Raw genomic sequence first — 27,318 nt, forward strand, 5'->3', positions numbered from 1 at the left:
AAACACCCCAAATGTCCATCAACAATACAATGAATAATAAACTGGAAGTTTTAAGCTATTGTTCTCAAGCTATTTGCAGCAAAATCTCTATACTTATTTTATAGAAAGATAAATTTCTTATTATTGTCACAAAAAATGTGATGCTATGTGAAGTTCCCGTGAAAAACCTCTGTTCAAAATTATTTCCAGCTTACTATTTCATACTATTTCTAAAATGTAGAGAGGGAGCTACCTATTGGCCCTTCCCCAAATGGAAAAACCGAATTACAACTGGACACTATCACTGACAATTTCAAAGAACAAATTGTAAGAAAAAAGGACCAGAACACTCCCTCATCTTAAAATAGAAACAAGGATGCAGCAAAATTTGCTGGGTATGCTCTCTGTAAAGGAAGGTTCAAATCTTCTCAGACATATGTAAGAGAAAACTCACAAAAGTTTGTGAAGTCAGTGATTTTTTTTTTTTTTAGAGGAAGTAACATTACACACACTCTTTGACTAGTCTCTAGGCCCCTTGAGATCGTGGTGTATCTGCTTTGTTACTTCTCTTTAAAGAAGGCAAATTAGATCCAGCCTATAGAAAGACCTTGATTCTGGCAGGAAACGATTATAGGTTTGCCATAGAGTGGTACATTGGGATAAACTGCCAAGGGTTAGGAGTAGCTCAATCTTTGATCTTGAGGGTCTTCAGAAATTTAGGTTGGTTCTGCCTAACCTGGGTCACAGGGTGCAAGATGATAGCTTTATCATTTTTGTTTAGATGAGCTCAGTACAAATTTAACCTTGGTATGTTCTTAATCATCTCTGTATTCATGCCCCCTCATCCTGTTTCGCCTGTGTATTCTTCTCATTAAAACATAAACACTAATTATTGAGTAACTTCTATGTGGTTGCTACTTACATTACCTTTCTTAATCCTCAAATGAGCTATGTAAAGCAGGTTTCATCAACCCCATTTTAGGGCTGAGGAAGCTGAGTCATCTAGTGATTGGAGCTATTAGCTGGCCACTGTTTAATAAGCATAACCACTTCTCTGAACATTCTTTAATTTTCTGACCCTCCCCTGAGGATCCTATTTTCCTCTGCAGCCATCTCTCACCTCCCATATATTCAAGAATCTGGAGTAGGATTGCCAGATAAAATACAGGACACCCAATTAGACTGTAATTTCAGATAAACATTGAATGTTTTTTGTGTAAGTATGGCCATGCAATGCTTATAGTAATATTTAGTAACATACTAATTTAGTATATTTATTACTAAATTTAGTGATATTTAGTAACATACTAAATAGATAAATAAATAGATAAATAAATTACTGTAGGTAATCATAAAAAGTTATCAGAAATTCAAATTTAATTAAGCTTGTTATATTTTAATTTGTGGAACCCAACAACCCTAGGGAGCTAGGGTCTTTCTTATGTATTGTGTTCCCTTCCATATCATTTCTCCTTCCTTAGAACATCTGGCAACTTTGAAATACATGACTACGTGTCTTTAGACTCCTCTCTCTACTACCTTTCATAGTAGTAGAAATTGTCTGTCATGTTCAGGGTCATTGTCAATTCATTGATCATTTTAGCACCTGGTTCACTTTCTTCCTCTGAATAATTATTTCCATCATTATTTTTTTCAGGTTCCATGACAGTTCAATACCTTTGCTTTTGATTTCCTTTACCTTCTCATTTCAAACATTTCTCCCCCTCCATCCCAATTCAACAGGGGAATAGCATAGGGAATGTGGAAGGTTTTGTAGTATTAAATAGGGCTAGGGAAGCCTCATTGAAGAGAAGACTCCGAGAAAACTCACTGAAAGAAGTGAGGCACCCAGCTCTATTGACACTTGGACAAAAGTGGTCCAGGAAGAGGTAATGGAAATGCAAAGGTCCTGAGATAGAAGTATCCCAGGCTTGTTTCAGAAAGTTTCTTGAGAATAGGAACTATATCTTATAGTTCTTGGTGCTGCTGATTGTGCTCAGTAGTATCTTGCCCATAGGAATAACTCAGTAAATATGATGACTCATATTTAATAAAAGAATGAGAGGGGGTACTCTGATAGGTTATAAAACATATTTTGAAATGAATGCCTGTCCTGTAAGAACTTGAGATCCAATGACAGGCTTCTGAACCATATGTAAAATAAGACCGTAACTTAAATAAGGAATTAAATTTATGTACAACTAGAAAAGTGCATCTAAGAGGTGCAGTTTGAGGGGCACAATTCAAGTTTTATAAAGGCAGACTATTTTCCCAAGGACTTCATATTATTCAGAAGGGTGTTTAAACATTCTGGATTTAGGACTAGGACTTAGGATAGCATACCTAACTTAGGATATGGACTTAGGACTTAGGATAGCATAACTAACCTCATATTGTCTCTCCTACAGGCCACATTTTTGTAGTTTTTCATGACCTTTTGGTTCTCTTGCTTTCAACCCAGTAAGACTCTTGAAGAATGGAAGTAAGGAAAGATAGTGAACATTAGATTTTATTTTTAGCAGTTCATTTTAAAAAGCTTTATTGAGAGCCTGTCCAGTGAGAAATGCCTCAAGTCGTATATATTCTAGTGCCAAGGACAGCGCTGCACTCAACACTGTAGATATTTTGCAGGTTTCTGCTGAACGAATGAGTGAATGAAAGAATTAACGAAAAGAAATTAATTGAGGAACGTGGCTTCTTTGAGGTACTTGCACTTGAAGTCAGGAATATCAGGGCCAAATTTCCAATTTTGTGTAGTACTCTCATCATTGAAAGTGAGAGCAACACAAATGATTACATAAACAATGAACGTCAACGATTAGGTGGTGACAACGGCGGCTAATATTGTCCCCAACCAGCTTCCGTAGTCTTGAGACCTTAAGTCGCATATGCGACAGGGCCGGTAGTGACGTCACGAGATTTGGAATTCGCGGGAGAACTCATCTCCCCTTCCGGACCGAGAGAGCGCCAGCGCGCGGGACTTTCAAGCGTCTAACCCCGGGAGTTCCAGCTGTCATGAGCCTCTGGGTGGATAAATACCGGCCCTGCTCCTTGGGACGGCTGGACTATCACAAGGAGCAGGCAGCCCAGCTGCGCAACCTGGTGGGTCTGCGGGAGGGGGCGGGGAGAGCGGGGAGAGGGTAGGCCCCTGCTCGGGAGTTTCACTCCCCTAGGGAGAGGTGCATCGTCCACCCTCTTCGGAAGGTGCTGTGAAAAACGAAACAGGGGAGTGAGAAAGAGTGTGGAGGGCGGGGGCAGTGCTTGTACACATGGAAGGCCCCCTGAGAACTGTGCTCTGAGCTAAGACCTTAAGTGAGAAAGCCTTCAATAGAGAAATATGAGGGAAGAGTGGAACAGATAAAGAACAGCAAGTGCAAACTCCTTGGGGCAGGAGTGTGCCCGGCCGGTTGTAGGAACCTCAAGAACGCCACTGTAGCTGGATATTGATAGGCCGGGGTTGGGGGAGGGGGTGTGTAGCGGGACCGGGGAGGTGCAGATCCCGTAAATCCTCGTAGGGTGAGATAGGGAGCCATTGGGAGGTTTTGGGTAGAGAATGACATCATCTGACTTTACTTTTTAACAGGTTTACTTAAAATGTCTTGGTGTCATTGCTCTTATTTACAAAAAGGAAGGTATTTACTAATTTCGGTGGTAATTTCTAATTCTAAAATAGGTTGTATTAGGTTGTCCTTGCGTTTAATTCCTTATGGAACATTTTTTTTTTTCTTTTCTCCAACCTGATGTGTGTTTTCTTGTTGTAGTTGGTAAAAGTGTCTAATGGCAATGTTTTCCGAAAAGCAAGCTGAATCTTTCAGGAAATGTAGAAGGAAGAAGGGTTTTTTGTTTTTGTTTTTGTTTTTTTATTTGAGAGAGAAATCACAACTAGGCAGAGAGGCAGGCAGAGAGAGAGGAGGAAGCAGGCTCCCCGCCGAGCAGAGAGCCTGACGCCGAGCTCCATCCCAGGACTCTGGGATCATGACCCGACCCGAAGGCAGAGGCTTTAACCCGCTGAGCCACCCAGGCGCCCCAAGAAGAAGGGTCTTGAGAAGAATCTGTGGAAGCTATTATCCCGTCCTTTAAAAAATCTAATAGTACCGTATGCTAATGGAAGTGTTTTGCCCAGATCTCTGTTTCTTCAATACTCACCTTCTTTTAGAGTTAACTTTATTTTTCAAAAATGAGAAATAATAATAATAAAAAAAACTCATCCATCCTTACATGAAAGTCATTAGAAAAAATGATAATGTGAGATTAAGGGGCTTTTTTTTTTTTTAATGGTATTCCATCTATACTAATTTAAAATCTATTACAGCTATATACTTCATGTTTAGACAAATTGTGTTTTCTCAAAGTAGCTTTCATTTTGATTTTCTTAGTCATACGATACATTTTTCTATTCTATGACCATCTTTTTGTTGTACAGAATTTGGAGTAAATATTTTGGACAAAAATTTAATATAGTGGACTTGTGTGTAATAGATTTGCCTTTAAAAAATGTTCACCCATTATACTGTTGAATTTGCAACTTACTGAAACTGTGAAGTCTTTATTTTGGCTAGATTGAGTTTAAAAAGCAGAGGCAACAGTACTTGTGAAGCACCTGCTATTTTCCATGCACTGTTTGGGATGAATAGTTCCTTTCCTTGAAACTTTTCAGTGCTAGAGACAGATCAGTTTACAAAGTATTAAAATTTATTGCAATAGTCACTTCTGTTAAGGTACTTATTTTATTTTTTCTATAATGCTTACATAGAAGCTTTTGCTCCACAAGATTTTATGCCCTTGAAGTTATGGTTTGTATTTTCATCATTTTTATACCCTTCATAGCACTCATTCTCAGGCCTGACTGATCATCAAAGTCACCTGGGAAGCTGTTTAAATGCACACAGTCTTGTAGTCTGTTGCGGTACTGTCAATGCCCTACTCCATCCCATTGCTCTTAACTTGTGAGTGCACACAGACCGTCTTCCAGCTTCCTGGATCTGTGTGTCCTGAAGGCTTTTTTTTTTTTTTTTTTTTTTCTTGCTGACATCCCTAAGCAGACTTGAAATGCCTGGGAATTAATTGCCCTCCCTTAATCCCAACCACTTTCCCAAGCAAGCTTCATCAAAAGACTGATGAGAAATAGAGTATCCTGCTCCAGCTTCCCCACCTCTTGGATGGGTTAACAGTGTGGTGTTTTTTTCACATTGGCTTTAAGAGTATCCCCAGCAGAATTCAACCCAATGCCCAGAGTGGTATTTAAGCAGATAATACACTCATTGGCTGCCTTCCTGACCTTGCTTTGCCTCCCTTTTCCCCTACAAAGTTTTCCTTTACCTCTCAAATAAACCAGATACACTTAGTTCTTATCAGAGGGACTGTAGAAGCCCAAACTAAGACAGGCATCTGTCTCAGAGTTACTGAATTATAATCTCATGGATAGAGTGTAGTAATTAGTCTTTTATTTTAAAAAATTCTCTAGGAGATTTTAACAGACTTGGTTTGGAAGTTTTTGCTTTCTAGCACATGGTGTGTTATCTTGCATGTACTATGCTTAGTATTTAATTATATAAAATTAATGCCAGGGGAATAATCAACATTTCAGTTAATTTTCAAACATCTCACTATATATATACTCATATATTTTTAAATATCTCCACCTCAGAGGTGGAGACACAAAATATTTGATACCTAAAAAGTAGTTTAATTCTATCTAGAGTAGTCGTTTGACCAGGGAAAATGCCTCCCTTTTTTCCAGGTGCAGTGTGGTGATTTTCCTCATCTGTTAGTGTATGGACCATCAGGGGCTGGAAAAAAGACAAGAATTATGTGTATTCTACGTGAACTTTATGGTGTTGGAGTGGAAAAATTAAGAATTGAACATCAGACCATCACAGTAAGCATTTTACTTTGAGACCTCTAAGTAACAGGGATTTTTTAGTCCTCATCATACATATTCCTGTGGCCCCAGCCATTGTTGCCCAATGTGTGTTTAAGAATTTTACAGATAACCCAGGTACACAGGATTGAGAACTACTGATGTATAGACCTAATTATTAAAACTACATCAGAGTCATTTACGTTAAAGAGAAAATATGAGCAACAGGAGATTTTGGGTAAAATGTAGGTGGTGGAATTCCTTTTAGATTATCTAGTGAATCAGTACCTCAGCTGGAACTGGAACTCAAGTCTCTAGAATTCATTGTTCTGAGAGCAGTAGTGGGTTTGGAAAGGGAGTAATTTTGAAAAAAATTTTAAATTCGGAATCGGGCAACTTGGTAGAGATTGGGCAGCTGACTGTTTAGAAAAGGTGGTATGAAAAAAAAAAAAAAGAAAAGGTGGCATGAAGCTCTGGGATGTTCAGAGAATTTTCATGATGTTGCCCTTGGCTGAGCTTTCTAGCCTCATACCATGCAGTGCATTTTCATACTCTCCTTATAGACAGTGTTTAAGATTTAGCTGAAATACCTCCTCTCATTATGCCCTCAATCCCTTTAGAATTAATTTTTCCTTCTACTTTCCTTCTACTATCCATAGTACTTCCTTTGTTTGGCCTTGATTACAGTTTTTCTTTTTTATTTTGACAATATATTGTTTGTTTTGAAGTTATTAGGGAACATGTCCGTTTCATTTTTATATCCTTCATAGGCCCTAATATGTAGCATCTTGTACATATTAGGAATGGAAAAAAAAGTATGCTGAGTGACTGGATGATAAGTAGTACTATTAATAGAATCTTTGGGAAGACAAATGGATTTTAGGCTACTGTTTATGAACTTGTATTTAGACACATTGAGTTTGAGGTGCTGGTGGTACACACTGGTGGGAATTCTTAAAAAAGTGAGCAGGGGAAAATTCAACAAGAAAAGTGTGAGATTTGTGGGAAGAAAACTAATATTTTATGAAAGGACAAAAAACAAGAGCTGATCAAATGGAAAGTTGCAGCAAGTGCTCAGAGGCTTAATACTTTAAAATCTTTTCTATCCAAGTTACAGTATAAATTTCAGTGAAATTATAGTAAATTATAGTTAAAATCCAACGTGTTTTTTTAGTTGTAGGAAATGATCTTAAAGTACCTATGGAAGAATACATTTCTGAGACTATCTAAAGTATAAAAAATATTTGTGAAGTGGAACTTGTATTATGAGATCTTAAATCCTATTGTAAGGCTACTGTAATCAAAACAATATTGTATTGGGAATAGAGAATTCAGCCAGTAGAACTTATTAGAGAGGCACAAAATATGGTCGCTGCTTCAAATCAGTATTAAAAGCATGAGTCAGCAAGATGTGCCAGCATAACTAGTTATCTACCCTGAAGAAAACAAAGTTGAATCCCTATGATTCATAATTTGTGAAAATGAATTTCATTTGAATTAAAGTCTTAAATGTTAAAATGAAATACTTAATTACTTAAATGAACAGCCTATGGTCAGGAGGTCAGGAATACCTTTTTTTTAATACCTGTTAATAAAAACATGAAAGTGATAGAAAAAAATATGTGCATATATATATACACACATATAATGAAATTTACAAGTTTGTATGACAGAAAATAACAAAATCAGTAGAAAAATGAAAAATTTACATATGAAATTTATGTGAATTCTTAAATTCATGAAATTTACAAGTTTGTATGACAAAAGATAACATAAAATCAGTAGAAAAATGAAAGATTGTCAAAAAATATTTGAAAGGAATGTGTTAGATAAAAGATTTTACAAATGAACAATGGAAAGACAAATAACCTAGTAGAAAACTGAATGAAAGTCTCAAGAGAGAAATATAAGCAACCAATAAACATATGTAAAGATGTTTGACATTCATGATAGTTGAAGAGAAACAAGTGAGTCTATTAGGAAACTGGCAGAAACTGAGGACATTATATAAAACCTGCAGGCGGGGAATGTTGGGGAAGAGTATTTGTTACCGATGGAAAACTGGCATTTGTTAGTTTCTTTTTTTTTTTCTTTTTTTTTTTTTTGGAATACAGTCTGGTTATACATACACACACAAACACATAAAACATTAGAAAACATATCCCCTTCAATCCAGCACATTCTTTATTGGGAATCTGTTACATAGAAATGAAGTCAGTACATTAGACATATGTAGAAGGATATTAATTTTGGGATTGTTTGAGATGTCAAAAAGCAAGAAACAAACACCCATCAGTACGACTGTCTCTGGGACATCCAAATTATGGGCTGATATGCAATTACCCTATATCAGTGTCAGAGGGTAATTGCCTAGATGTTAACTAAGAAAAGTAAAACAAATAGATATGATTGCTTCTTTTTTTTTATAACTCTTTTTTACAAGAAACACTGACACTATGGAAATATATAAAAATGTATAGAATATAAAAAATATTTATACATAAATATACATATGTGTGTTATGGTAAAGTCTGAACAGACATATGCAGACCATTGACAGTGACGATCTGCTCATAATGGAATGGTTTGTAGATATCAGAGGTAGAGGGGAGAAAAATAATCATAGTAAGAACAGGACGTGTGATGTGATCAGTTTATATAGAAACATGTTTATTTGCACATAGAGAAAAGAATGAAGCTAAAATATTAGTGGTGGTTATCTAAAGTTTTTTTTATTAAAGCATAAATTATTTATTTTTAAAAAACAATGAAATACAGAAAAGAGGAGAAATGGCTGGTAAATAAACATTAAAAACATCTATTTTCTTTGTCCGCAGACTCCATCTAAAAAGAAAATTGAAATTAGCACTATTGCAAGCAATTATCACCTTGAAGTTAATCCCAGGTAAACCTACTATATAGAAATTAAGCCTTCTTTTTTTTAAGAGTAGAACCCATTCTTGAAATAGAATCATATATGGAAGCACAGTATATACACAGAGGTAATGCTGCTCAGTGTGAAATAGGGAGCCTAAAAGCTTTCTGCTTCTCCCTTTGTCTTTGATTCCTGAGTCAAATAATTTTAATAATTAAATTTCTTGCTCTATAGAGTTAAATTCTATTAAATTTTAATAATTAAATATACTCCGTTTTATAAGAGTACATTTCATAGTCACTAAATTTTTGTTATATTGACTAATTCAGAACTGATGAGCAAAGTAGAGTATGTCTAAAAAGTTTGTAATGTGAGTGAATATTTCAGAATGTGAATTTGGGTTATCATATATTTTTTTGCCACTCCTTTGTTTCATATTCCTAATTAGAGTTTGTTATAATAGTCTAACAACCAATGTCTATACTATTTATCATGAGTAATTAAGATTGGGATCCTCTTGGAAGGCACATTAAAAGCTCATAAAGTACTGCTTAATACTGTAGAAGTGAATGTACTGGGAACAAAGTCGGGTAAAGCTTCAGGGTTGTCCGGTGCCTGATAATGTTCTTTAAGGAGAACAGAATCAAGGACATCTTCAGGCAAAAGCAATGTTTTTGGGCAATGGAACAGATAGGAGGATGAACATCCATTTCAAAACTGAATGGATCAGGAAGAGTATAGTTATAAGTTAATGTGTATTCAGTAGCAGGCACTGTGTGAGAAGCTTTACATGGATTATTTAGTCGTTAATAAAAACAACCCTAACAGATAGGTGTTATTATTTTCCTCATGTATGTCCAAGAAAATTAAGAGAATTGAGATTTGGTTGGAAAGGGTCTTTTCTGAAAATTAGAAGAAAGTGTTAATTCCATAGACAGAAGAGAAATGTTTTGGATTCTTGACAAGGGAGTAATCATAAAAGAGACATTCTAGGTGTAATTATCTAATAGTGAATTGAGAAAGATTTGATGGCTGTTGGGGAAAATAAACTAAAGCTGATTGTTTTGCTCTGTTTCTCATTGTGAGTTCATCAGTAGGGAGAACAGTCAATTAGAGATGGAGTTGATTGTTTTTCAGGGGTTTGAAATCGACAGCCTAAATTAACTAGGTGACTTATGTTGGTTTGTGAGTTGCGTGACTTAAGTGCCAAAACAATAATGTGAGTATAAATGACAGATAATGCTTATAATTAGTCAGTAGCTTACAGAATTCTGACTATCTTAGATTCCATTTGCTTATCCCATCCTCTTGCTAAGACCCTGAATTAGCTCCATGCTAGTGTTGGGAACAGACTTGTCTAGGCTTGTGCTCTCTCAGACTTTTATTATTTGTGGGATGGAGAAGAGGAATGGAGATTAACATTCCTTTTCAGAGTTATTTTTACATTTTGAGTTACTGTAGGTAATTAAGAAACTTAAGGATTAGTTATTGCTCTTTGTAAGTTACAGTAAATTTGATAAAAGAACATGTTTAGTGTTTTCAGTGACACCAAATTGTAATTGAATATTAGAATGTTTTATTTTATTTTATTTTTTAAAGATTTTATTTATTCATTTGACAATAAAATAAATAAAGATTTTATTTATTCATTTCACAAGTAGGCAGAGAGGCAGGCAGAGAGAGAAGAAGGGAAGCAGGCTCCCTGCTGAGAGAGAGCCTGACTCGGGCTCAATCCCAGGACCCTGAGATCAGGACCTGAGCCGAAGGCAGAAGCTTTAACCCATTGAGCCACCCGGTGCCACAGAATATGTTGTATTTTAATGACCCTTAAAATATTTCCCTTTGCAAGTGTTGTGAATGTAATTAGGTATGAGTAGTTTTTTTTTTTTTTTAAGATTTTATTTATATATTTGACAGAGAGAGAGAGAGAGATAGATCACAAGTAGGCAGAGAGACAGGCAGAAGGAGAGGGGGAAGCAGGCTCCCTGCTGAGCAGAAAGCCCAATGCAGGGCTCGATCCCAGGACCCTGAGATCATGACGTGAGCCGAAGGCAGAGGCTTAACCCATTGAGCCACCCAGGCGCCCATGTATGTGTTGTTTTGATTAAAATTTAAATAAACTCTCTTCAATGTTTTTCTTACAATAACAGGTTAAGAATAAGAGCATAATATTTTCTATTTTTTTTATGAGAGATAATTTTATTTTTCCCTCTTTTTGTGCCCTTTATGGTTTTAACTCAGCATTTTATTAGATTCCATTTTATCTCCTCTTTGCGTATCAATTATATTTCTTTTTTAAAAAGTTGGTGGCTGTCCTACAGTTTGCAATATATACTAACTAACCTAAGTCTACCATCAAATAACATTATGCCACTTCACAGGTCATATAGGTATCTTATAATAGACTATTTCTAATTCTTCAATGTCATTCTTATGACATTACTGTCATTCATTTCATGTATCTATATGTTATAATTATGCAATACATTGCCTGACTTACGTTCTTCCTTTTCTTTTCTTCCTCCCTCCCGTCTTTCTCCTTTCTTCCTTCCTTCCTCTCTCTTTCTTCTTTCCTTCCCTCCCTTCCTTTTTTTTCTTTCTTTTTATTTAAAATGGGCTCCATACTGGTGTGGTGCCCAATACAGGGCTTGAACTCAGGACCCTGAGATCAAGACCTGAGCTGAGATCAAGAGTTGGTTGATTAACCTATTGAATCATCCAGGTGTCCCTACGTTGCATTACTTTAAATAAAAATGAAAGACTTTGTTTTCCTTTTATTCTTTCCTTCTCTAAAACTTGAAGAGCATAATATTTTCTAAATATTTACCATTATTTTTGTTTTCTGTAGTGATGCTGGAAATAGTGACCGGGTAGTAATTCAGGAGATGTTGAAAACAGTGGCACAATCACAGCAACTTGAAACAAACTCTCAAAGAGATTTTAAAGGTATGTGGTAAACAGATTTCTTTTAAGGCAGACAAGAAATTGTACACAGTGAGTGTAAGAGAAAATGTAATGGGAAACATAAATTCCATCTATTTAGCAAATACATTATTAACCTCCTGTTCTATGGCAAACATTATGCTTTGTTATTTTTGGATATAAAAGTGAATAAGAAAGGCATGATCTCTGCTCATGAAAGTATGTAGCCTAATGCAATTGAATTTTGGTGGAAAGAGGACTGTTTGTGCCACCTGTGTGTTGTTTTAGAACTATTTAGAAAAAATACTTAGAACAAGAAATAACGTTTAAAAATAAGTGTTCCTAGGACCAAAGTTATATGTTCATTATCAAATATTTAGAAAAATATAATTTTATAATTATAATTTTACTGTCCAGAGATAATTACCATTGACATTTTTGTCATTACCTTCCAGTATTATTTATATGCATATATATGTGTACGTTCTTATAGAAGATTTTGTGATGATAAAAATGCCAGCATTTAATAATGCTTTTGATATATTTTGTCAAATTCTTCGTCTGAAAGGTAGACTTATCCTACCACCAGAAGTATTTGGGAGTGCCCATTATTCCCTGACATTTATTACCCCTGTGGTTAATTATTTTTAATCTTTGTCAGTTTGAGTGGAGAAAATAGTTTGTGTTTATTTTTTCTTTAGTTAGTGTGGTAATTTTTTCTTTTATTCATTGCTGCTTTTACTGTTTTGTGAATTGCCTGTGAATATTTCAGCCTATTTCTTACCTTTCCTCCTTAGTTCACTGTATTTCAGAATAATTTTACATGTGTGTATTTTTTTGATTTCTTTGTTTATTTGAGAGAGAGAGATAGAGAGAGAGAGAGAGAAAAAGAGTGAGTGTGGGGAGGGGCAGAGGAATCTCCAAGCAGACTTCCCTCTGAGCTTGGAGCCTCAGTGTGGAGCCTGTTCTCAGGCTTCAGTCCCAAGACCCTCAGATCATGACCTGAGCCGAAATCAAGAAATAGCCGCTTAACTGACTGAGTCACCTAGGTGCCCCTTGTCTGTCTGTTTTTTTGCCACTATAAATGGAGTCTTCGTATATATTTTCTAGCTGTTGTGTACATATGTCATAGCTATTGATGTTTGTGTCTTAATTTTATACATTACTATGTTATTACATTCTTTTATTGTTTTTAATAGCCTTTCCATTGTTTCTTTTGAATTTTCAGATATATGTGTGTGTGTGTATGTGTCTATTTATATCAATCTGTGAGTAATAGAGATGATTTTTCCCCTTGTTTCCAGTTTGTATGGCTTTAAACACTTTCTCTAACCTAATTATGTTTGCCGGCACCTCCAATACAGTGTTCACTAGTACTAAAGGTTGTGGATGTCCTGTCATGACTCTGGAAGGAGAGCCTTAGAGTTTCCCCATTTAGTCATTTAGTTGCTTGATTTTGGCCCGAGTTGTATCTATTTGATCATAAGAAAGTAAGTATGAGTTCATATTTTGAGGGTTTCTAATGTAAATGTGTGTTAAATTTTTTCAAATGCTTGCTTCTGCATCCGTGAATGAGGTTTTAAGATTTTTCTTCTTAGCTGTATTGGTATTGTAGATTTTATTGGGTCTTCTAGTGAAACTGCTTTGTATTTCTAGAGTAAATCTCACTTGGCCATGATGTGTTAATTTTTTAAATATGCTGCTATTTTCTGCCTACTTATTTTTATATCATTTGGTTTGTAGTGCTATTTTTGGTAGATTTTGGGCTCAGTCTCCTTATTTCTCTTTTCCTTGTTCTGTTCTATTTGGATTTCTATCTCCAGAATTTCTCCTCATTTTGAAGGATTGTCTTGGAAGGGAGCTTCATTTTATTATTTTCAGTTTACTGCTCTGTCAAACCTTGTTGCATCCAGGTTCCTTTGCTCTGACCCATAAATTGAACCCCGTAGGTGCTGTTTATTTCACAGTGTGCTCTTGTGGGTGATTTGGGGTTCTGTACCTGAGGCTATAAAAACCTAGTACATCCCTACTGCACCCTCCCACACATAGTTCCTTGTTCTCACTTGCTCAGATTCAGGGTTTTCAGGTAAAACCTGTCACTTTGTTTTGATATAAATGTTACCGATGAGTCTTTGGTCTTGGAATCTCTGTTTTTATGGGGGAGAGTCAGGTGTATACTGCTACCACTACCATCTTCTAGAAATAACAGAGTATGGTGAAAATTCAGGAGCACCTGGATGGCTCAGTTGCTTAAGCATCTGCCTTCCGCTCAGGTCATGATCCTGGGGTACTGGGACAGAGCCCTGCTCAGTGGGGAGTCTGCTTCTCTCTCTGCCCCTCTCCCTGAGAACATATGCACATATGCTTGTATGTATGCTCTCTCTCTCTCTTTCAAATAAATAAAATCTTTAAAAAAAAGAAAAGGAAAAATACAACAGTTGGACTCAGTTCTTAACCTACAACAACTTAAAGCCAGTTCTTTATTATGGCCAGATGGAATCTTACTGTGTATGTGACCAGATGTCTTTATTCCTTATTGACTATGTCTCTTTCATCAGTATTTTCCAAAGGATATTTCTAGGAATGATAAGATTTAAATTGTTCCACAAAATGGTGCTCCTATTATAAAATATTTTGTGGAAATGCAGCACAGTATCTCCCTGTCTTGTTGATTTTTCGTTCATATAAATATAATAAATGCTGCAGTGAGTTCTACAAAAAAGTAACATCTTTAACTTCATTTAGCCTAGTGTTTCTTAGGTTTGTTTGATTGGATTTAAAAAAAATTTTTTTTTAAAAGATTTTATTTATTTGACAGAGACACAGCAAGAGAGGGAACATAAGCAGGGGGAGTGGGAGAGGGAGAAAGCAGGCTTCCCACCGAACAGGGAGCCTGATGCAGAGCTCAATCCCAGGATCCTGGGATCATGACTTGAGCGGAAGGCAGACGTTTAACACTGAGCCACCCTGGCACCCCTGATTGGAATTTTTTAAATTAAAATAGAATAAATTATTCCCACCATACCTTTGACTTTTATATGTCCTTGCCCAAGGAAAGAGTAGTATATCAAACTTATTATTTAGGATTTCACTCTAAATAATGAAGAGAAGAGAAAGAGATAGATACTCAAGTTAAAGTTTGTTTCGTTTCTCCTCGACTAGTGGTATTATTGACAGAGGTTGACAAACTCACCAAAGATGCTCAACATGCCTTGCGTAGGACCATGGAAAAGTATATGTCCACTTGCAGATTGATCTTGTGTTGCAATTCTACATCTAAAGTGATACCACCTATTCGCAGTAGGTGCCTGGCAGTTCGTGTGCCTGCTCCCAGCATCGAAGATGTAAGTCAAATGAAACTTCTCAAAAATTATTTTGGATTCTGTGAGTACTGTGTACATTCCTGTCATGTTTGTTTTATAAAAACTTAGTGAAGTGTATTAGTAATTTAAGAACATCTGTGACCTGGATGCTAATTGTTAGCAGATATATAAACCAATATATATAGTAGTAAATGCCAGATATCATTATATAGAAAGTGTGATGGTAAGCTCTGTTAAGAATAATACTGTGGATATGCCATCAGTATTTAGGAAGTTCTCTTTAAGTCATTTTTTTTTTTTTAACTTTAAACAAGTAGGTATTACGAATTTTACTAAACTAGGCAATGACTAGTTGCTTAGTGTCTTCTACCTCAAGCTGATTTAATTGGCTTTGGAAAGGACTTGAGGTTGGAGGATATAAATTTTGCAAGGAGATTAACGTGAGAATTCCTTGTTCCTAGTTAGGGGATCAAAATTAGTCTGAAACAACATAATACATGTTTTTTTCCTTTATTGTTCTTAATACTTATAAATATATGCAAATATATTTGCAAATATACTTATAAAAATATATATAAATAAATATATATATAAATGTGTATACTTAAAAAATGCAAATTTATCACAATAAGCAGCTTTCCTGCTATTAATAGATTTTGGGTGATTTTATGCAAAGTAGGAATAATAGGTGACTGACATTGTGTTAGTTGCAAAGTGGCAAAGTACCTTTATTAAATGTTTCACTTACAAACATTTTTATATAGTTAAAATTAGTTTGATATACTTAAAATTTAATAAAGTTAAAAAGGCAAGGCTACCAGGTTACACCACTCCTATGGGCACCATTGCCATCTTAGTGCATGCAAATAATATCCCTGAGTCATGCAGAATTCAGCCTGTGCAGCTCTACTTGGCAGCCCTGTGAGTGGTGTCCTTGTAAAAGACCTGAGGCTCTGTATGTCTTCCTTACAGTTCCCCCAAGGTGGCTGGCAGGCTTGGAATTTCAACCAGGTCTTTCTCTGGTTGCAGAGCCTGTTGCTGCTCCTTCCTGACAGCTAGACTAGACCCCTGGCTTTCTGCTTAAAGGAACATGTGAGTTAGGATAGCGAGTGATAAAATAAATAAAATAACAGGTCTATAAAGTTGTTATCAACAGAATTCTGTCCATATGCTGCTTGAAAGAGTGTCCAATTTTGTCAATAATGTTTTGTTTGTAGATTTGTCATGTATTATCTACTGTGTGCAAGAAGGAAGGTTTGAATCTTCCTTCGCAACTGGCTCATAGACTTGCAGAGAAGTCCTGTAGGAATCTCCGTAAAGCCTTACTTATGTGTGAAGCCTGCAGAGTGCAACAGTAAGTGAAAGGGGCAATTACCAGAGGAAACACTTTGGGACACAAGCACATTCCATTTAATTTATTGTGTATTTTTTTTTTTTTTTCTTAACATGTAGATATCCTTTTAGTGCAGATCAAGAAATCCCTGAAACGGATTGGGAGGTGTATCTCAGGGAGACTGCCAATGCTATTGTCAGTCAGCAGACTCCACAAAGGTAAATAGTATCAAAGATGACCATAAAAGTTTCATCATGTGGGGTGCCTGGGTGACTCAGTGGGTTGAGCCTCTGCCTCCGGCTAGGGTCATGATCTCGGGGTCCTGGGATCGAGCCCTATATTGGACTCTCTGTTCGGTGGGGGGCCTGCTTCCCCCTCTTTCTCTACCTGCCTCTCTGCCTACTTGTAATAAATAAATAAATAAAGTCTTAAAAAAAAAAAGTTTCATCATGGAAATACTCCAGACGATGTTAGTTTTAGATTAGCTGGTTTATACTACCAATACACCATTTAGAATTACAGTAAATCTTGTATCTGAATACTAAACTTTCAAAGAAAAAATATGATTTAATTTTAAATGTTTAGTGGTTCAGAATAGCTGGTATGTAGTATCATGGCTTTTATTAAGCTATTGACAGGTATATATGGAATTTATACATAAAAGGAATCTTGGGAGTTTTTAGTTCTCCTTTCAGAATCTAAGATGACTTAATATTAGTATGTAATATAATGCGCTTAGTTTTCTGATATTGAAAAGAATAGTATATAACTTTATAATTGATGGATCACATGCCAAAAAGACAACAGCTTATGAATCAGACTTCTACTGATTTTTAGCTAAGATTCTTCAGGTAACTTCATCTTAGAGTTTGAACTTTTTCACTTGTGTAGTGAAAATACTGTTGTTATTACCCTGCTAGGAATACTTGGGCATTGGTTGTGAAGAGCAAGATTGTGTGATAATGGTTTGAGAACTAGAAAACTCTGTGCTCATGTATGGTCATAAGCTCTGTTAAGAATGATACTATATATATACCACCAGTATTTAGGAAGTGTTTTTTTGTGTCACACTTGCTGAACAGTTGTTTACATTTACTTTAGTGGGCCATACTGAAAATCCTTCAGCTGTTAATTGTTTGGTTTATGATAGCTTTGATTGAGAAGGGCAGTCTGCTCTTTTCCAAATCAAGAGTGACAGTCTTAAGGCCCATTACCTTTGGGAAGCCCGGAGATTTTTAAGGTCCCTTGGTGTGCAGTCTCCTACTCTTACTTACTGCCTGTCAGAACAGAGAAATCATTAGGAAACAGATTGGACTGAGTTCAGCCACGCAAGTTTAAGCTTTTTTGTTTATATGAAAATAATTGTGAGAAAAATATACCATGTTTCTCCTTTTGAGTGATATATATCTGATGAATTTTAATTTTTATAAATATGCTGCAAAAGGATTATAACATGAACTCTTTGGCTCCTTATGTAGATGAGTGGAGGTGGATAGTCATACATAATGGGTACTTAGTATTTCATCGGGGTTTGCTAGAATGCCTATAATTCAATTATTTTAATTGAAGAATTTAATAGTTTTTAAGAAGTGCCAAACATTGTAAGTAATCTCTTCAGAAAAGAAACCTTAACTTTAGGAAAAAGTGTGCGTTCCATTTTGTAAAATGTTGATAAGCTATGAAGTATTCTCAGCTTTAAAGAGATAAAATTCAAACAAAGCCTGTTTTAGGAGCCTTTTACCTTTGTAAAATATTTTCACATTGAAGATGACTTTCTTGTTTTTTGATTTTAAAGAAGAAAACTTGGTGGAGTAGTTGTAGAACTTTCCCAATTTTAAGAGCGCTCCATACAAGATGTAATATTTGACAATTGCTAGCTGTGTTTTTAGTACTTTAGTTGATTATTACTTTGCTTAATTCTTCTAGATGCTGCTACCTCTTCTTACAATTTTCCATGCACGTTTGGGAGGCTCTCAAATAAATTTGTTTAAGAAGAGGTGCTGTTATTTCTTGTGTAAACTAACGGTTGTGGGAACTGATTCCATTGTGTTACATAAAAAGAAATTTCAGTTCCAGAAAGCATCCAGGTTGACCAGAAATATTGGGAGGGCTGGTGTCATTCGGATTGTTGGCTTACATGTTACCAAAGGACTTTATTATTTTTGACCCCTTAGTCTTGATTCTTGTCTGATTTGTTTTAGGAGAGTCATAATTTTCTAATTTAGATAGCCACTAATATTTAGCAAGCAATTATTATGTTGGTTCTTACATATTGTGGTATCATTTAAGTTACAGAACAATCCAATGAAGAAAAGTATTATATCATTATTTTGTAGATAAGAAAACTGCTGTTTTGGGAGATGGTTGCTTATTCACAGATATTCTGTTAAGAATCAGAGAGAGTTGTATAATACCATGTTTGCACTCTTAATCACTTGCAATCCCCAAGAAACAATGATACAAAGAAATGTAGAGTATATCCATTTTTAAGAAGTTAAGTCATACTAGAAATGAAAGACTAAGCTGAGATGCATGTAACATGCATGAGATGAGCACAGCGTAGTTATAACACATTTGTAGAGGGAAATATATCCTGATTTAACTCTTCAGAAATAAACTATATGCATAATTGTTAAAATAATTTCATACCATCTATCATTTATGTCTGTTTCTTTTTAATAATCAGAGTTCCTTTTTTTTAATTTTTTTTATTTTTTATCTTTTTGTGAGATCTACTACCATGGCCAAGAAGGATCAAGGGCTTTGGAGTGAGACTTGAAATCAAAATTCTGCCTCAACTACATGAGTTTTAATGGATGCTTAACCTCTCTGAACTTAAGTTCAGTAAAAGAGTGGTGTTGTGAGGTCTAAATAGCATACTGTAGTGAGCCTCTTACAGAGGAATGGGTTTAGTAAATGCTTTGACAGACATTGGAAGAGTATGGATTTGGGAGTAAGGCAGATCTGTTCTTAAATCATGGTTGTGCTCTAGTCATCTTTGTGAGGTTACTTAAACTATCTGAGCCTTAGTTTTTTCATCTAAAAAAAAAAAATGGAGATAATGCCCCATTATCTAGTGTGAGGACTAAATTAAATTATTTGTTACAGTGTCTTGCACATAGCAGGGGCTCAGAAGATGCCAGTTTCTTTTTTCACTTTATTTACTTTGATTGTGGCACAGCTTCCTACTCAGAGTCCTTGGAAAAGGATTCGAGCCTCCACTTTTAAGAAGTCTTAGATGAATCACTTCTCTGATCTGAAATATGGAACATCTGTGATATTATTTTAGTAAAGATTCAAAACAGTACTTTCCCTTTAGGGTACTAAGTATATATAGGGAGATAAAGATAATTGTTTTATGTATGTTTACAATTTTACTTGTCACTTTTTTCTTCCTGTTTTAAAATGTCATAGGTATATTTCCCTCTTTACCCTTTTCTCTCCTGAAACTACTATAAGAAGGGCCTAGAATTAAGAACTCGGAGGTTGGAATGTTCATATTCACTTAGGCAACCTGATTCTGTGCTTAACCTCTGACTTCTTGCACTGCCCTGTGACAGGACAGCTTTGTTTCCCTGCCACACTGCTTTTTAACTTAGCAGTTGAGATAGTAACATATATTACATATCACGCCTATATTCTCTTTTCTTACTTGTATAATTAATGATTTATCTCTTTATGACCATTTTCTAGATGTCTGAATATAAATGTCTGACTTCTAAAGAATTCTGAACATTTTTAGAAAAATGAACTGAAATTAGGAAAAGCTTAAATGTGTATGCTAAGAATAATAAGCCATTTAAGAAAATGTCTGTATTGGATTGTTTGTTTAACTCATAAAGGAAAACAGTGAATAGGTACTTGAAAAAATTATGTCTCATTTTCATTATAAAATATTAATTATCTTGTTTTATATAGGCTCCTTGAAGTTCGTGGAAGACTTTATGAGCTTCTAACTCATTGTATTCCTCCTGAAATAATAATGAAGGTAATCTGATTTCAGATCTTGAACCATTTATAATCATAAAATTTGGATTTTGGGTATGTGATCACAGGGCTTTTGCAGTACTGAGACACATTGTCATCTCTTTCTATCCAGCTCATTAATTCAACAGATATTTATTGAGCCTCTCCTTGTGTCAGACATCATTAGTGGAGTGTTGAAGAAGACTAGGGAGGGCCTGCTTTTAGACAATTTATATTTTAGTAGTGTGAAATGGGAAATAAGAAGCAAAAGAATTTCAGAATTTTGTAAGTGCTAAAAGGAAGTAACAAGGTGAAATGATAGTAATGGAAGTTGGGCTGTGGAAAGTCAGCAGCAGCTTCTATGAGGAAGGCATGTTTAAACTGAGATTCGGAGGATTAGAAGAAAGAGAACCATGTAAATGGGAACAAGTACAGGTGACCCTTCAACCTTCTGGGGGGATTAAGGCCCTGATCCCCAGCGTAGTTGAAATCCGTATAGAATTTTTAACTACACCCAAATTTAACTACTAATAGTCTACTGTTCATCAGAGGCCTTACTGATAACATAAACAGTTGATTAACACATTATATGTATATATTATATACTGTATTACAATAAAGTAAGCTAGAGAAAAGAAAACTTACTAAGGAAATCGTAAGGAAGATACATTTATAGTATTGCACGTACCGAAAAAAATCCTTTTGTCAGTGGACCCTCACAGTTAAAACCCATGTTTTTTAAGAGCTGTATTTCAGATGACGATGTTTAGTGAACATGGGGAATGACATTAAAGAAGTTGGCAGAGTCTGGTCTATGTAGGATATTGTGAAGCACAGCTTTAGGTTTGGTCTTTTAGCTACCTAGCCAGCTGTGTTGATTGACTTGGATGTTAGAGAATGCAGGGTTTTTGTTTGTATTTATTAAAATTACATGGCAATACCTACATGAAACAATTCAAATTATACTAAATTTAAAAGAAAAAGTGAAGGTCCACCCTTCCATTTCCATAAGGGTAAGCACTTTCAACAGACCTGTATTCTAGTCACCGAGAAATGAGATCATATGTATGGCTGCGTGTGTGTAGTTGCACAAAAACTTCATTGTGTTCTTCACTGTGTTTTTTTATTCGACAGTGTAGCATGGACGATATTTCATGACAGTATGGGTTTGTTTTATCCTAGTGGATGCATGGAATTTCATTGTAGGACTATAGCATAGGTTTTTGAATATGACCCTGTTGGTGGAACTTGAGTTTTCTACAGATTATTATTATAACTAGTAATGCTGCAGTAAGCATCTTTGTATTTATATCTCTGCACCCTCAATTTGGCATTTGGAATATGATTGATAACTGCCACATTTCTACTTTATAGAAAGGGTATACAATTTTTTGTTTTTGGATGAAGACTGCCATTCCATATAAAAGAATTAAAGATTTTGGAAAACTTGTTCACCTTTTTTTTTTTTTTTAAATGGTTACTTTTTAATTACTAGTTATCTTTTTTCAGGGCCTTCTCTCAGAACTTTTACATAATTGTGATGGACAACTGAAAGGGGAAGTGGCTCAGATGGCTGCTTACTATGAACATCGTCTTCAGCTGGGTAGCAAAGCCATTTATCACTTGGAAGCATTTGTGGCCAAATTTATGGCACTTTATAAGAAGTTCATGGAGGATGGATTGGAAGGCATGATGTTTTAACATCTTGATGTCTATCCTTAATTCTTCCTAATATTTCTCAATATCAGCATTTACATTCAGTTTCTATTGGAAGAGCTGCAGGTAAAATAAACTTACTTTACTTAATCATGTCTTATTTGTGGTTTTTTTTTTTTTTTTTTTTTTGGTAATAATCTCCCTGTGAATTAACATTATACTCTTAAGTTAAATAATTGCTTCTTTATACTGAAGAAATATATTGAAAGGACACAACTTGAAAGTTTAGAGTCCAGAAACATCATTTTAATGTACTTTGAAAATTTGCTATCCAAGTATGCAATGCTGGGCCTCTCATTTGCCATTCATTCCTTCATCTATTGGAGGAAATTTACCACATGCAAAAGCAGAGATTGTTTTCTATCCTCCAGGGGACCATTTTTGGCCACAGGCACGTAACTCTTTGCTTGGCAGGTCATTACCTGTAATCATATTTTCCCTCAATCAAGACCTATATTTCTGCAGGAAATATAAGGGTTGATTTTTGAAATATAATAGCATGAATATGAAGAAAATTTTTGGAACCATTTCTGTTGAAACTACAGAAATCCAACTTTTATTTCAGTGATTCAGATTTGGTATTAGGTTGGGTACTAAGAAGTATGCATGTTTTCAATAAATGCTTGAGGTTCCTGAAGAACATGTGTCGTGTGGTTCACAGCAAAGGTATATTAGTATAGAAATTACTCTTTGAGCAAGTGTATTTTTCTGTCATTCATCTATCCTTTGGAACATTTTTTCATTAGAAATTTGGCTCATGGAACAAAGAGTTTGCTTGACAGATTTGTATATCAGGCTCTGAACAGTTTCTTTAATTTGGGGCAACAGAAGCATGACTCTAAAATAAGCTAAACCAATAAGGTGAAATAAAATATTTTCAATTTAAATAAGTTAAATTACCTCTGTAAGGGTAACAGGGAGACCCATTCTTTTAGTAGTGAGTGATAAAAAAATCAAGAAGTATTTAATTGACAGATACAGCTGCACACATACAAAAAAGCCTAATACAATTTTAGGTTTGTGGGAAACTAGGTCAAGAGAGGTGATGATTGCCTTTCTGTTGCTGGTTGTACAAGTTAGGCCCCAGTTGGCAGTCACAGTCATTGAGGGGCTTATATGCCAGGAAGGATATACTGACATTGTAACAAAAGAACTGGGAAAATGAGATGTGGGAGAGCTAAGAATGTTTCAATTTGGAAAAAAGAAAAGTAAAAATACGGTGACTTTCTTTTAATGTTTAGAATAATGCACTTGAAAGTATGAGTGGTCTTATAATTTGCCTATCTCTAGAGCAGTGCTTCTTAGTGTAAAATCTCTGGACCAGCACCAGCATCATCTGGGAACTGAGAAACACAAATTCTCAATTTTCATTCCACATCTACTGAATCAGCAGCTATGGGAACGGGCCTCAGCAATCTTTGTGTTGTACCACCTCTTTAGGGAATTCTGATGTAAGTTTAAGTTTGAGAACCACTGCTCTAGAGAATGTATACTTAGGATCAGTGGGCATAGATTAAAGAGCAACAGTTGGAGGTAAAGAAAAATTTCTAACAGTGGCTACCGTAATTGGCAAACTTGAGGGCTTCTTATAAACAGAAGTGTTCAGGGGGAGAATTAATGAAGAATGCAATGCCCACATATGCTAGGCATTGCACTGGAAACTTTATGTATTATTATAGCCTTATATCTCTAGGAGGTAGATATTATCTTTGTTCTATAAAAATAAAGAAGCTGCGGTTTAGAGAAATGAAGTATAATTTATATAATAAAACATACCCATTTAAAGTCTATGATTTTTGACAAACATTCAGAATAGCCACCATCCTAATAAGGATACAGGTTTCATCACCTTAAAAAGTTTCTTACACATTCCTTTACAGGCAGTCCACCCCTACCCTGGCCTAAGTGACCACTGATTTACTTGCTGTCATTATAGGTTAGTTCTGCCTGTGTGTAGAGTCAAATACTGTATCGTCTTTTTGTCAGGCTTCATTATCTCAGAAGTAAAATTGAGATTCCTCTATATTGTTGAAACTTAATGTTACACTAATTTCAATTTTTATTGACCAGTAATGACTGATGTTTTTATATGTTTTAAACCTATTTACTTACTGATGGACCTTTGGGTGTCCAGGTTTTGGTTGTTATCATTGTCTTGAGTAAATATGTAGGAGTAGAATGACTGGACATAAGATGGGTGTAAGTTTAACTTTTAAGAAGTTGCCAAACAGGCTTCCTAATGAGGTTGTACCATTTTATATTCCTACCAACAAAATATGAGAGTTCTAGTTGGTCCTATAAAATTGGTTTCATTGATTTTTTTGTACTGTTTATATTTTATTGATTACCTTTTTATTTTTATTAATCCCATCCTCCTACTTTTGTTTCAGTTTGCTCTTATTTTTCCAGAATCTTAACATGGAAATTTAGATGAATGATTTTAGACCATTTTCTTCTAATATCATTTAAAATTAAAAATTTAACCCTGCATACTGATCTAGTTTCCTCTATAAACTTTGATAGCTTATGTTTTCATTTCCATGAGTTTAAATTAGTTTTAATTTCACCAGTGATATTTTTTCTTTGAATTGTTACTTGGACATGTGTTAATTTCAAAATAATTAAGATTTTCCAGATACATTTTCAGGTCTTCTTTATTCTTTTTAACTTTCTGTCATTTACTGAAAGGAATATTGGAATCTCCAGCCATAATTATGGATTTGTCTGATTCTGTTTTTTGGGTTTTACCTCATGCATTTTGAAGCTATTAGGTGCAAACATATTAAGGATTATTATGTCTTGCTGATACATTGACACCTTCGTCATTATGAAACGTGCCTCTTTGTTTCTGATAATACTCATTTCACTAAATCTAATGTATCTAATATTAAGAGAGCTTCTCCAGCTTGCTTTTGCTGAGAGTTTGCTTGGTAGGCATATTTGTAGCTTAGGTCTGCTAGCAGTGAATTCTCAGTTTTGTTTATCTGGAATGTATCTTTTATCTTCATTTATAGAAATCTTGGTTGATGTTACTTTTATTTATTTATTTTTTCCCACAGCACTTTAAATATTTCTTCTACTACCTTCTGTTATTTCTCCTGAGAACTTGATTAAGATGTGTTGGGGCCCCTGGGTGGCCCAGTCAGTCAAACATCTGACTCTTGATTTTGGCTCAGCTCATGATCTCAGGGTCAAGGAATTGAGCCCTGCATGGGGCTCAGTGCAGAATCCGCTTGTCTCTCCCTCTGGTCTTCTCCTACTTTCTCTCTCTCTCTCTCTCTCTTTTTTTTTTTAAGATTTTATTTATTTATTTGACAGAGATCACAAGTAGGCAGAGAGGCAGGCAGAGAGAGAGAGAGAAGGAAGCAGGCTCCCTGCCAAGCAGAGAGCCTGATGCGGAACTCAATCCCAGGACCCTTAGATCATGACCTGAGTCAAAGGCAGAAGCTTAACCCACTGAGCCACCCAGGCGCCCTCTCTCTCTCTCGCTTTCAAATAAACTGTTAAGATGTGTCTTGACACTATTTTTCTTAGTATTTTCCTGTTTATATTGCTTCGTATTTATTGCTTCATATTTGTTGTTATTGCCATTTCTCACTGTTCCTCAGTTTGGATAGGTTCTGTTGCCTTCAAGTTCACTAATCTTTTGCAGAGTTAAACTTTCTTTTAAGACCATGCAGTGAAATTGTCATTTTAAATAATCAATTTTTCCACTCTGGAAGTTAAGTTTCATTTGGTTCTTTGTTATATTTTACATTTCTCATTCTGTTCATGATTTTTTAAAAATTTCTTAAATATATTAATAATAACCCTTTGAAATTTTTGATAATTCCATCATATCAGTCATTTCTAGATCTGTTTCTGTTGACTGATAATTTTTTCTGATCTTAGGCCAGGTATCCTGCCCTGAATTTTTATTGGATGCTGGATATTTTGAATATTACATTTTAATGTTACATTTTTGAATGTCTGAAATTAGTTGTCTTTAAAGAGTTGTTTTGTTTTTTTGGTTTTTTTAAGATTTTACTTATTTGAGAGAGAGTGAGAGAGAGCAGTAGTGGGAGGTGGGGCAGAGGGAGAAGCAGACTCCTTACTGAGCGGAGAGCCCCGCATAGGGCTCTGTCCCAGGACCATGGGATCATGATCTCAGCTGAAGGCAGACACTTAACTGAGGTACCCAGGCACCCCTAAAGAGTTTGTTTGTTTGTTTGTTTGTTTGTTTTAAATTATTAGAGTGTATAAGCGAGCATGGGGGATGGGGTGGAGGGAGAGGGAGAGACAGTCCTTTGCAGAACATGGCAGAGGTGGGTCTTATGACCCTGAGATCATGACTTGAGCCAAAACCAAGAGCCTGACACTCAATCGACTGAGCCACCCGGGCTCCCCTAAACAGTTTTGAACTTTGTTTTAGCAGCTGTTGATTAGTAGCTTGATCCCTTTGGCTGTTTATTTTTCACCATTTCTTGGTGTAGTTTTTATCTGTAATTGAGCTTTACAACTGAGGCATGATTTTTGGTGTTCTACTAAATGCCCTGGAGATCACTGAGGTGTCTATAACCTGAATCACCAGAAATCAAATGTCATACAGCTCTGCGTGAACTCTAGTAATTTTTCAGCTTTTAGTTTCCAATAGATCTTTTCCCAGTAGTTTTTTTGTTTTGTTTTTTTTGGGGGGGGGGGGGGGGTCTGGCTTTGTGGAGTCATGCCCAATGCATATGTGGCTTAGTAATCAGCCAAAGATGCAAGAAAATCCTTATGCAGATTTTTGTATGCTTTTTCTGTATAACTCTCTTCTTTCCAGATCTCTGCTGTGCATATTCAGCCACCACAGCCTCTGAATTCTGCTCTTTTCTCCAGTTCATTAGTCGTTATAGTTGTCTGCCTGCATTTACCTTTCCTACCTGCAGGAAAATACCTCTAGGCAAAACTCATGGGTGATTTTAGAGTTTCCGTCACTGGTTTCTTTTCTCTCACGCATCAGTCTTGCACTGCATGCTGTCCAATGTCCATTACAGAGTTGCTTACATATATTTTGTCTGGTTTTCTAGTTGTTTACAATGGGAGGGCAAGTCTAGTATCAGTTACTTTTTTATAATTGGTAGTGAAAGCCTTAAATTAAGGATTTTAACTGAAAGCCCTGATTTCTGTGTGTGAATCTAACACAATTCTTTAAAACTCTATGATATATGTACTTTTTTCCCCAGGGTGTTGAGCTATAACATTGTATCAGTTGTATATTGTAAAATGTGTCAATATGATACACATAATTGGCAAATGATTATCACCAAAGCTTTAGCTAACAGCTCTGTCACATCATGAAATTACCATTTCCTTTAATGGTGAG

The 27,318-nt window shown here is 35.5% G+C and overlaps 1 protein-coding gene across 1 annotated transcript; it reads left to right on the top strand.

Annotated features, from left to right (window-relative positions):
- The first annotated feature begins 2,923 nt into the window (after positions 1 to 2,923).
- On the top strand, positions 2,924 to 22,067 carry RFC3 (replication factor C subunit 3). The gene is made up of 9 exons (XM_045978112.1): positions 2,924 to 3,081; positions 5,720 to 5,857; positions 8,677 to 8,744; positions 11,563 to 11,660; positions 14,799 to 14,980; positions 16,177 to 16,313; positions 16,412 to 16,510; positions 20,211 to 20,280; positions 21,768 to 22,067. Exons 1-9 carry the CDS (start codon positions 2,995 to 2,997, stop codon positions 21,957 to 21,959), a joined length of 1,071 nt encoding a protein of 356 aa, XP_045834068.1. The 5' UTR covers positions 2,924 to 2,994; the 3' UTR covers positions 21,960 to 22,067.
- The last annotated feature ends 5,251 nt before the right edge of the window (positions 22,068 to 27,318 follow it).

This window comes from Meles meles, chromosome 14, assembly GCF_922984935.1.
Source record: "Meles meles chromosome 14, mMelMel3.1 paternal haplotype, whole genome shotgun sequence".
Lineage (NCBI taxonomy): Eukaryota > Metazoa > Chordata > Mammalia > Carnivora > Mustelidae > Meles > Meles meles.